The sequence below is a fragment of the Trichechus manatus genome, unplaced genomic scaffold (genome assembly GCF_000243295.1).
Source record: "Trichechus manatus latirostris isolate Lorelei unplaced genomic scaffold, TriManLat1.0 scaffold00162, whole genome shotgun sequence".
Taxonomy (NCBI): domain Eukaryota; kingdom Metazoa; phylum Chordata; class Mammalia; order Sirenia; family Trichechidae; genus Trichechus; species Trichechus manatus.
This window is the reverse complement of record NW_004444098.1, coordinates 690,524-702,513: the sequence shown is the minus strand read 5'-3', so window position 1 is coordinate 702,513 and position 11,990 is coordinate 690,524. Positions and strand designations below refer to the sequence as shown.

The following is an 11,990-nucleotide window of genomic DNA, read 5'->3' as shown; positions in this document are numbered from 1 at the left end:
GACAGAGACTGGAGAAACCCCGAGAGTATGGCCCCCGGACACCCTTTTAGCTCAGTAATGAAGTCACTCCTGAGGTTCATCCTTCAGCCAAAGATTAGACAGCCCCATAAAACAAAACGAGACTAATGGGGCACAACAGTCCAGGGACAAGGACTAGAAGGCAGGAGGGGACAGGAAAGCTGGTAATAGGGAACCTAAGGTCGAGAAGGGAGACTGCCGACATTCGTGGGGTTGTTAACCGATGTCAAAAAACAATATGTATACTAACTGTTTAATGAAAAACTATTTGTTCTGTAAACCTTCATCTAAAGTACAATAAAAAAATTTAAAAAAAAAGAATCCTGTTTGTGCATAAGCAATGTTTGATAGACCTCAAAAGACATTCCTGAGTAAATAGGAAGCTAATGGTGGGAAGAAGCATGGGAGAGGCACAGTTGGGTTGACACAGTCCTCTCCCTGCCTTAGCAGCCAATCAGCATTGGATCCATCCACATGGTAGGGCAGCATTTCCGGGGAAAGTCAGGACTTTTTTAAAACCTAATGAACACTTTTAAAAGATTTTTCTATAAAAGAGGGGGAAATAGCCCTTATGGAATCGGTGGTATAAAGCTGAGATCTAGAAACCAAGTAATATGAGAATGTAAGACCAGGGAGTAAGAAGAGGGAAAACCAGCCTCATGTTTCAAAGTGGAATTCACTTCCCTAATGCATTTCTTCCTTTAGTCAAAGACTCTTTTCATTATCTAGGATGGCACAGGGCTCTGTATTCCTGGGGTAGGACGTCCACTAGAGGTCCCCACATGGTGCCATCAGCTCAACTACTAACCGAAAGGTTGGCGGTTCAAACCCACCCATCGGCAATGCAGAAGAAAGGCCTGTTGATCTGCTTCCATAAAGATTACAGCCGAGAAAACCCTATGAGGTAGTTCTACTCTATAACACTTGGGGTCACCACGAGTCGGAATTGACTCGACGGCAACAAGTTTGGTTTTTGTTTTATGACCACCACTTAATATCCTTTTGTCCACAGAGATTTTCCTTCCCACAAGTCCCAAGGCTCTCATATTATTCAAATAAAAAAGGTCTCTAATACTGAAAGATGTCTACCTAACCTACAATCGCCTCCTCTCAGAGTTAGTCTCCCGTCCACCCTCCACCTCCCAAAGGTCCGCAGAGTTGGGTCCCAGCAGTCTCTCTCTGATTCCAAATCCCTGGCCATGGTGGATTGGCCAGGGGTGGAGACCTGACCCTAGCCAAGCCAATCAGTCTCTCTCCTGGGAATTTGGAATTGGGACCCAGAGTTACTCCCTGGTGCTTTGAGCTGTGGGCATGCAAACTTGGGGGTAGGCACGTTTGGTGAAGCAGAGAACAGGTCAGCCCCTGGGGAAGGCAGGGGTGTGCAAAGAGGCACAGGGACACTTTCTCCATGAAGCTCTGCTGCACCTCTGCCCAGGATGTCTGTATTCACATTCCAGAAATCCTGTTTGAGGCTGAGGCTGGTCTGCATGGGGTTCCAATCACTAAGTTTCAAGTTGGCCCCTATGGCGCCCCACAGGGCAGCTCATGACCGTCTGGGTCCTCCCCTCCCAAGTCACCCTCAGCGTTCCACAGTCCCTTCTGCAAAGAAAGCATGAAACAGCCCCCCAACCAGCATACCTCAGGTCTGCCAATGCTTCTTCGGACCCGCGCTCCAACCCCTTCCGACTGCTCCCGGCTGAGCACCGAGAAGGTAACCTTCTTGGAGGACCCCATGTCGAAGGCTTTGAAAAGACAGTGTTCTGCTGCTGAGCTGTAGCGGATGGAGGGGGAAAGGGGGAGCAACAAAAAGGAGACATCAGAAAGGGGGAAATATCCAAGAAATAAAAAACAGAGGATATTAAAATCAGGCTGTGCCAAAAATCTTAACAATTTATTGAATGCTTCGTGTGTACAGAACCTGGCTCAGCGATTTAAAACAACAATAACGGTGGCGAACATGTATGAGTACTTACAAGGCGCCAGGCACCCCAGGACTATTTCCGATTGTTAGCTCGTGTAATCTTACACGGCCTTCTTGTACAAGGGTTAGTAATAACAGCTCTCGTGCGCACTTCCTAAGACCCTCAATGGAGCACTCTCTCTGCCTTATCTCATTGAAATCTCTTGACAGCTACTCCCCACCCCTCCACTGGCTGGGGCTACCAGTGAGGCTGAGAGAGGAGGGTTTCGTGTGGCGACACAGGGAAAACAGAAAAAGCAAGAGGCTCACGGCTGTCACCAATCAAAAACCAAACCCGTTGCCGTCAAGTCAATTCTGACTCATAGCAACCCTATAGAACAGACGAGAACTGCCCCATAGGGTTTCCAAGGCTGTGAGCTTTACGAAAGCAGATTGCAGTCCCTCGGTTCGAACCGCCAACATTTATGGCTAGCAGCCAAGTGCTTAACCACGTCACCACCAGGGCTCCTGGGCTCTCACCAGGACACGTCAAAGATCTGGGCATTAAAAGAATCTTTGAGAGTCATCAAATTCGAAGACCCATCTACCCCCGAAGTTCAAGGCCAATTTTTCTGGCACACACTCTTTGAACTTCCTCATGAAGGCTTCTAGAGTGTAGCACGCAACTCAAGGGGGAGCCACGGTTTATTACTCCAGAGTGTTTCCAGTCTGGGGGTCTTATCCGCTTAATAGCAATGGGTTGAGTTCTACCCAGCGGACTATCACAAACAAGTACAGTACCTTTTCCACTTCAAGTGTTTGTGCACAGTACACTTGGTCCCCGGGTGGTGCAAACAGTTAATGTGCTCGGCTGCTAACCAAAAAGTTCAAGTCCACCCAGAGATGCCTCAGAAGAAAGGCCTGGCCATCTACTTCTGAAAAAAATCAGCCATTGAAAACCCAATGGAGTACAGCTCTACTCTGACACACACGGGGTTGCCATTGAGTCAGAATCAACTCAACGGCAACTGCAAAACCTACAATCCCCTAAATCTCTTCTTCAAGTGAAATCTAACGAATTCTTTCAAAGATTTCTACTGAAACCAAGAGGTGCTTTTAGCAAGAAGCACAGGCTCTGGACCCAGACAAGCCCGGCCTTGCATGCCAGCTTCACCACATACCAGTTGTGTGACCTGAGGCCACTTGCTGAGCCTCTCCCTGCCTCCGTTCTCCCATCTGTAAAATGGGGATGACAAGACTGCCTACCTCAAATAGGTGAATGCTAGCTGCTGTTAATCAGCTGGGCTCTACTCCGAACTACCCTCCCACTGGTCAAGGCTTATCCTAAAATGTGTCCTCCTCCGAGTAGGTAACTTGGTGGCAGCAAAGATTAAACGCTTGGCTGCTAACGAAAGGTTGGTGGTTCGAACCCACCCAGCGGCTCTGTGGGAGAAAGACCTGGCGATCTGCTCCAGTAAAGATTACAGCCTAGGAGACGCATGGAGCAGTTGTACTCTGTCACGTGGGGTCGCTATGAGTCGGAATCGACCCCACAGCACCCAATAACAACAACACAACCATGTATTGGGGATGAAATGCGGGGCACAGAAATGAGCTTAAGGCTCGAAGCAGGGCAGAACTGTCACCACCTCCATACAAGCATCTAGAGAGCATTCTACTCCCACCTGGACTATTTCTGAGTCCTTCCAGACTCCTACAATTAGATCCTACGCACGCAAACAACCGACGAAGTACTTAACAGATCTCAGTGCCTTACAGAAGGAAATGCCGTCTGGCCACCTTCCCCGAATTTCAAAGCACTCTTATTCAAGCATCTCATGCCATCTCCCCAGGAGTCTACAGCGGGCTGGGAAAGGCGGGAAGCCTGCGAACTGGTCACCAGCACTCCCCAGCCCACGCCCGCGGGTGCAGGGCCGCCTGGGGGCCCCGGGTACTCACGGCGGTCGGGCGGCCTGCGGGGTTTGGGTGGGGGGCTGCGGGCGGGGGCCCGGGAGGCCGGGAGCGCAGACGCAGGGCGGGGACGCAGGGCGGGAAGCCCGGGCGCGGCCTCACCGTGACTCAGCACTTCCCGGCTGGCGGCGGAGGGGAGGCGGTAGGCTCCAGGTTCGGGGCCCTGGGCGGGGGCGACACTCCTTTACCGCCAATGCCCCAGTCCTCTCGCCCCGCCCTCCGGCTCTCCCGGCCTCGGTGCCCTCCCGCGAGTGCCCCCTCCAGGCTTTGGAGAAAGGCGCGGCGGGGCCCTGGGCGGGTAGGGCGGGAGGCAGGCCAGGAGGGGACCCCTTGGGAAACTTGTCTGTAACTGGCGTCTACTTGTCACCCTAGGAGCCCTGGTGGCGCAACGGTTAAGCGCTCGGCTGCTAACCGGTAAGGTTGGTGGTTCACACCCACTGGCGGCTCCTAGGCAGAAAGATCTGGTGATCTGCTCCTGCAAAGATTACAGCCTAGGAAACTCTATGGGGCAGTTCTACTCTGTCATATAAGGTCGCTATGAGTCGGAATGGACTCGATGGCACCTAACAACAATCACAACTTGTCGCCCAACCTTCGGAGCTTGGCTACTCGGGTTGGAATCCTGCTTCCACCATTTGATAGCTGCCTGATCTTGGGCAGGTGGCTCAGCCTCTCCGTGCCTACGGTTGCTCCTCTGTAAAAGGAAGATGGGGAGGGATAATAGTACCCACCGAGTAGGATTGCAATGTGAATTAAATGAGCTGAGAGCTGTAAAGCGCCTAGGGCTGAGCCTGACGAGTCCTAAGCAGGATACAAGTGTTTGTTAAATAAATTGCCTGCTGTGCTGCAGTGTGCCACTTAGAATGTGTAGGGGGTGTGGACATGGGACAAGACATTTTCGCCCCTGCCTAAAGAGACGGCACAAGCCCCTGGGTGGTGCAAACAGTTAAGCACTCTACTACTAGCTGAAGGTTGGTGGTTCAAGTCCAACCCGAGGGGCCTTGGAAGAAAGGCCTGGCAATCTATTTCTGAAAAATTAGTCATTGAAAACCCTATGGACCTGGACAATGTTGGAAAAAAACTCACAAAAAAAGAACAGACTTACTGGCCTGACAGAGGCTGGAGAAACCCTGAGAGTATGGCCCCCGGACACCCTTTTAGCTCAGTGGTGAAGTCACTTCCGAGGTTCACCGTTCAGCCAGGGGGTGGACAGCCCCATAAAACCAAATGGGACTAATGAGGCACAGCAGTCCAGGGACAAGGACTAGAAGGCAGGAGGGGACAGGAAAGCTGCTGATAGGGAACCCAAGGCTGAGTAAGGACAGTGTTGATGTGTAGTGAGGTTGTTAACCATTGTCATAGGGCAATATGTGTATTAACTGTTTAATGAGAAACTATTTGTTCTGTAAACCTTCCTGTAAGGTACAATAAAAAAAAATTCAATGGGTAAATAAAACCCCAAAAAAGAAAACATTACGGAGCACAATTCTACTCTGACACACACGGGGCCACCAGGAGTCTGAATCAACTCCAGGACAACTGGTTTGAAAGAGAAGGCACACTCTACTGGGGAGACAGTTAAGAGCTTAAATGTAGTTCCGAGGACACTGGGCAGACATTGGAGAGTTTTCAGCAGTGTAGAAACCAGTGAGAAGCTCTAGTTCATCACCAGGATTATTAACCCGGGTACAGGCAGGGCAAGCGTCTGGTTTCTGGTCTCTAAACACAAGGCTCGTCGGTTGGTTTTGAGAAATGAAAGACAGTGGTGCCTCTAAAGCAGGAGTCAACAAACTTTGTAATGTAAATCATTTCAACTTTGCTGGCCCATATGGTCTCCGTCGAGACTGCTCTGGTCCGCCTCGGCCTTTGTAGCAATAGACAACACGTAAATAAATGGGCGGGACGGGGTTGCAATAAAACTTTTATTATGGATACTAAAATTTCCATCTCATATAATTTTTCCTTGTCTTTAAGAATTATTCGTCTTTTGATGTCTTCCTCCCCACCCCCACCCCATTTAAAAATGGAGAAGCCATTCTTAGCTCACAGGCTGTACAAAAATTGGTAGTGGGCCAGATTCGGCTCTGCAGGTAGTCGTTTGCAGACCCCTGCTCCAAAAGGACAGGCTAGTAGAAGGAGCCTCGGTGGCGCAATAGTTAAGTGCTTGGCTGCTAACCAAAAGGTCAGCAGGTCGATCCCACCAGCCGCTCCATGGAAGAAAGATGTGGCAGTCTGCTTCCATGAAGATCACAGCCTTGGAAACCCTATGGGACAGTTCTGCTCTGTCCTATAGGGTCGCTGTGAGTGGGAATTGACTCGACGGCAGTGGGTTTAGTAGAGGGCCAAAGACCCTTCCCTGGGTTCCTCGTGTCGTTAGTGCTCAGATCCAGCCTCCCCACCTTACTTAGGTGGCTCAAGGCTAAATGAGCTAATGTACATGAACATTATTAAGTGCCATGAAATAATAGTGTTGCACGTGTTGGGGAAAAGTTACTAAAAACAAAATCTACGCCCAAATCAGAAAACCTCTCCACAAGAATAGAAGAGAAAGAAAAGTCTTAGTCTGAAATAAGCATTAAACCAGAATGTGATACATCGCAGCCAGTCCTCCGCTAAAGAGATTGGAGAGTCAGAAAGGAATCTGAGCCTTTATAATGCCAAATGGATACAGACCATTACCTTCTCGCTTCCAAGACAAAACTGCTAATTTTCTAATATTTTCACAGCAGGATACCTGAAGTTATGCTAATCTCTGCAGGAAACTGGGAGGTATGGGTGATGTCCCTTGATGATTACCTTTCAAAAGAGATGGCTTCCCTTTAAGAAACGGCCTTGATTTACATACTTTTCAAAGAGACAGAGAAAGAATTTACAAACTGTCTAAAGTGAATTCTGAAAGAACAGGGGAGGAGGGGAGCTTCTTCCCCTGTTTTCAACTAGGAGAATGAAAACCTCTTATTTTCAATGTGCATTTCTTTAGGAAACCCTGTTTTTTTTGTTTTTTTTAAATCTATTTATTCATCTCTCCATCCACCAATCCACCTTATTGTTATTACTATTATTATTGTTATGTTTTTGGTGCATTCAAAGTAATTTGCAGACATTAGTGCACTTCATTCATAAACACTTCAGCGTACGTAACATTAATTAGAGGTTAATTCAAATTAGTGGCTGTATTTTAACTTCAATACTGTGATCTCGCAAGTAGCCTTCACTTGGTCAGAAGACACAACTTTACAAAAGCTGAAAATTGAGAAAGGTTATCAGGGTAATGGAGGCAAGTATCTGGGGACTCATTCACCTAAATTGCTTCCCTTCCTGGTTCCTGGATGAATCGGCCTTTCAGGGCCGAGAACGTTTTGCTTGTGATAAATTCTAGGAAAAGTTCTGCAGCTCTTTTCTAGGAAAAGTTCTGCAGCTCAGAAAAGAGGGTCATGGCTGTTCTTTCCTGGGACGTTGCCAAAACCCCATGGGAAAGAAGAAAAGGAACACATTTATGAGGTTTGGGCAACGGTTGATCACATGTCACTTCTAGGTCAGAACTCTGGTGGGTGGAACAGACCAGGTCTGTGAAGACTGCTCTCATAGGGGTGGAAATGGGAGTCACATGGACCCATCCCTTCTAGATGTCTTTGGATGTCCTCACCCATCCAGTACATTAATCGCCTTCACAAACCAGTGTTTACAAAATAATCAGTCCCTGACTCGGAGCCAGTTCCTTTCTTGGGTTGAATAAGTCTGAATGCCTAATATAAAATATCCCAGAGATTCTTGTCATTTAATGAATAGCAGCTGCAGTACCCCGGGAGACAAATTACTAAAACCTGACCTATCTGCAAGAAAGAATTTTTGAGTTGACTGCTTGAAGAAGAAGAAAAAAAATGCAAATGATGAAATGTATAATGTGATGTTCATGTATTTCTATAAACTATATACTTGAAAAGAAACTCAGTAAGCCATACCGAAGAGAACAAAATTTTTGAAGAAAAAAAGAGTCAAATAAAAAATGCTGATAATTTGAGTGCTTTTAAAGATTACAGTGGTGTTATTTGGAATCATTTAGCCAAAACTTTGTTCATTGTCATATAAGCATGGAGTTTTCTTTATGCTTCCCAGCATTCCAAAGGTGACCGATGGTCTATCTACAGAGCATCTGTATCATGGTCTATCATATATCCAGGAGTCCTTGGATGGTGCAAAGGGTTAAGCAGTCGACTGCTAACCAAAAGGTTGGAGCTTTGAGTCCATCCAGAGACGCCTCGGAAGAAAGGCCTGCCCATCTGCTTCTGAAATGTCACAGCCTAGAAAACCCTATGGAGCAGTTCTACTCTGAACACATGGGGTCGTCATGAGTGGGAATGGACTTAACGGCAAAAGGTTTGGTTTTTGTTTTTTTTTTTTATCATATATGTAGCTGCCTGCTCAACGTCTCTATCCCAATGTCAAATGACAGTGTGAAAACTGCTCAAAGGTCGGTGTACAGGGTCACATTTCTCATTTCAAAAGTGGACCCAGTTACAGCAAAACAGAGTAGAACTGTGCTCCATAGGGTTTTCTTGGCTGTAATTTTTATGGAAGCAGCTCTCCAGGCCTTTCTTTCACAGTGCCACTAGGTGGGTTCAAACTGACAACCTTCACAGCAGTCCAGGGACAAGGACGAGAAGGCAGAAGGGGACAGGAAAGCTGGTGATAGGGAACCCAAAGTTGAGTAAGGACAGTGTTGGCATGTAGTGGGGTTGTTAACCATTGTCATAGGGCAATATGTGTACTGCTTAATGAGAAACTATTTTGTTCTGTAAACCTTCATCTAAAGTGAGAATAGCAGCACAACTGGAAGAACGTAATTGACGTAACTAAATTGTCCATGTAGAATTTTTTGAAATGGTGTATCTTTGACTGTATATTTTCGCCAAAAAAAAAAAAAAAGATCCTCCAAGGCCAAGAAGGGTGCGTGTTGACATGTAGTGGGGTTGTTAACCAATGTCATAAAACAGTATGTGTACTGACTGTTTAATGAGAAACTATTTGTTCTGTAAACCCTCACCGAAAGTACAATAAAAAAAAGTTAATTAAAAAAAAAACTGCCAACCTTTGGGTTAATAGTTGAGTGGAAAGCACTTGCGCCACCCAGGGACCTCAGCAACATGTTACCTGTCCCCTATGCCATTTGTAAAAAAGTCTGCCCCTCCCAGCCTTGTTTCCTCCCATTTTAAGTCTGAGCTTTTGGGGCTTGCTCTTTTTTACCCCCCAAAGGGGCCTGCAAGTGGAATTCCCTGAGCGTGCGGGCCCCCGGAATTAGTTTCTGCCTGTGCCAGGTCCTCAGAGAAAAAAGGACAGGAGCTCCCCTGTTACGGCGGCAGAGGCTGAGGCTTTGAGCCCGAGAGGAGGTGCCAGTAAGGTGTTAGCCTGAAAACATCCCCAAGAATATCAATTTGACTCCCATTTTGTAGTGGGAGATAAGGATTTGGGGGTCTAGATGGAGTTGGCAAACTCCAGTTGAGAGACTGGCAAAGTGGACAGACAAGCCCCCCTCTTCCGTTTTCTCTTATCCACCTTCTCCTTGCAAATGCTACCTGTAACTGAGGAGCTTTTCAGGCCGCCTGACCATAGGAGAAGGTGGATGGTGGCAGTCATTTTGGGAACGACTGGGTGTATTTAGAAGATATTAGGGGTCATAAACCCATAAAAAACCAAACTCGTTGCCATCGAGCCAATTCCAACTCCTGGCGACACCATGTGCAACAGAGTAGAACTGTTCGTTGGGTTTGCTTGGCTGTAATCTTTAAGGAAGGAGTCCCTGGGTGGTGCAATGGTTAAGTGCTCAACTACTCGCTCACAGTTTGGTGGTTCGAACCCACCCAGAGGTCCCTCAAAAGACAGGCTTGTTAATCTGCTTCTGAGAGGTCCCCGCCTTGAAAACCCTATGGAGCGGTTCTACTCGGCACACATGGGGTCGCCAGGAGTCGAATCGACTCGACAGTAACTAACAACAGCAGCAACATGAACTTTATTGAAGCAGATTGTCAGGCGTTTCTTCCTTGGCACAACTGGGCGTGTTCAGACCACCAACCTTTCCGTTAGTAGTTGAGCGCAAACCACCTGCGCCACCCAGGGACCTTTGTTCGGATTCCAAAGGGGGCAGAGTGAGGGGGAGAGCTTGGTTTTCAGCTCAGGCAGCTGTCAGAATGGTGAACTTCATCCTCAGGAATGCAGAAACATTTACTGAGGATGGCAAAGTGTTTGACAGAGAGTTCGTGCTTCTATTTTACTTGGAGACAGTTACAGAAGTAATAATAATGATATATGTAAATATAAATAAAACCAAAAAAAACCAAACTCATTGCCGTCGAGTCAATTCCGACTCATAGCAACCCTATAGGACAGAGTAGAACTGTCCCTTAGAGTTTCCAAGGAGCGTCTGGTGAATTCGAACTGCCAACCTTTTGGTAAGTAGCCGTAGCTCTTAACCACTACGCCACCAGGGTTTCCGAATAAATGGATAGATGTATGATGAAGCAAATATAGCAAATTGTTCATTGTAGGATGTAGGTAGGAGTGTGGCTGCTCACTGTACGATTCTTTTAACTTCTCTGTATTTTGAAATTGTTCACGATAAAATCTTAGGAAAAAATAATTTGAATCAAACTGGGAATCAGGGCTGGAAGGGTTCCATAAAGTTGTCCCTTTTTGCCTCTTTCCTTGATTCTAACTCTGATCCCTTGTACACAGTACAGTTCAGTGAATGGCTGTTGAAAGTAACTCCAAGCTACTAGGTCACTCCTAGTGCTGGCAGGATTCTTCTAGATCAGGGGCCGGCAATTTTTTTCTGTGAAGGCCAGAGAGTATATCTTTTAGGCCTTGTGAGCCATTCAGTCTCTGTCTATAACTGCTCAACTCTGCCTTTGTAGCTCAAAAGTAATCAAAGACAATGTAAATGAATGGATACGGCTGTGTCCCAATAAAACTTTATTTACAAAAACAGGCAGTTGGCATAATTTGCCAACTCCATCTAGACCCCAAATCCTTATCTCCCACTAAAAAATGGGAGTTGAGTTGATAAAATACCAACAGTCTGTGTAAAGATTTCATACGTGTCAGGAATGGTCATCGTAACAAAACAAAAACAAACCTTTCCTCGTCCACCTCCACCTCCCACTCAACAATCCCCTTTCATAGAGAACAATCCATTCGTTCCACTGTTGAACCTGAAGTTTGATGTCCAGGGATCCTTAGGAGAGGTGGTAGGCTCATCTTTAGTTCCAGTAAGTATGAACAAGTCACATCAGATCCCCGCCTCCAAGCAGAAGAGGTGACAGGGTGACCCACCAATGAAGAGACGCCCGTGGAGAGAGCTCAGGCTGCAGAGAAGCTGTTGGCGCCCCGTGGGCTTACTCTCTAGGGATGGACAGTTAAGAACAATAATCAATAACGAAATTACGTGTCAGGATATAAGGTAATAAGTAAGGTAATAAGTTCTGTGGAAAAAAAGCACAAGTAGAGCAGAGGAAGGGAGACTGGGAGCTCTGGTTGGGGTGAAGGTATAGTGTTTAACACAGTGGTTAGGGGAGGGCTCATTAAGAAGCTACCCTTTGAGCTGAGCCTGCAGGTGAAGAAATGAGCCAGGCAGCTATCTGGAAGAGTCAGCAGTGGAAACCTCCAATACAAAGGTCTTGGGGCAGAGTATGCGCAGAATATCGTAGGAGTAGCCAGGAAGCCGGTTTGGGGAGTGGTAAGTAGTAGAAAAATCGTGAGCTGATGTTAAAGACGGTAATAGGGGACCAGAAGAGGGGGGAGTCATTGGAGAGTTCAGAGGAGAGGAGTGACAAGATTTGACTTAAAGTTTAAAAGAATCACTCTGGCTACTTATTGGAAACTAGACGGCAGGGGGCAAGAGTAGGATCAGGGAGAGTGGCCGGGAGACGAGTGGAATATTCCAGGTGAGGGATAAGGGCCCCTGGGACCATCAAGGTAGCAGTAGAGGTGGTGAGGAGTGGCCAAACTTGGGATCTATTTTGATGGTAGAGTCAACCATATTTTCTGAACAATTGGGTATTGGATGTGAGGGAAGGGTAAAAATCAAGGGTGATTCCACATTCTTTGA

At 47.0% G+C, this 11,990-nt stretch overlaps 1 protein-coding gene across 1 annotated transcript in view; it reads right to left on the bottom strand.

Moving 5' to 3' along the window:
• PIR (pirin) overlaps window positions 1-1,801 on the bottom strand; it is a 133,221-nt gene extending 131,420 nt beyond the window's left edge. The window contains exon 1 of the mRNA XM_004386326.1: window positions 1,657-1,801. Coding sequence (XP_004386383.1) covers window positions 1,657-1,752 — 96 coding nt within the window. The 5' untranslated portion in view covers window positions 1,753-1,801. The remainder of the gene's footprint in view (window positions 1-1,656) is intronic.
• Window positions 1,802-11,990: the final 10,189 nt, after the last annotated feature.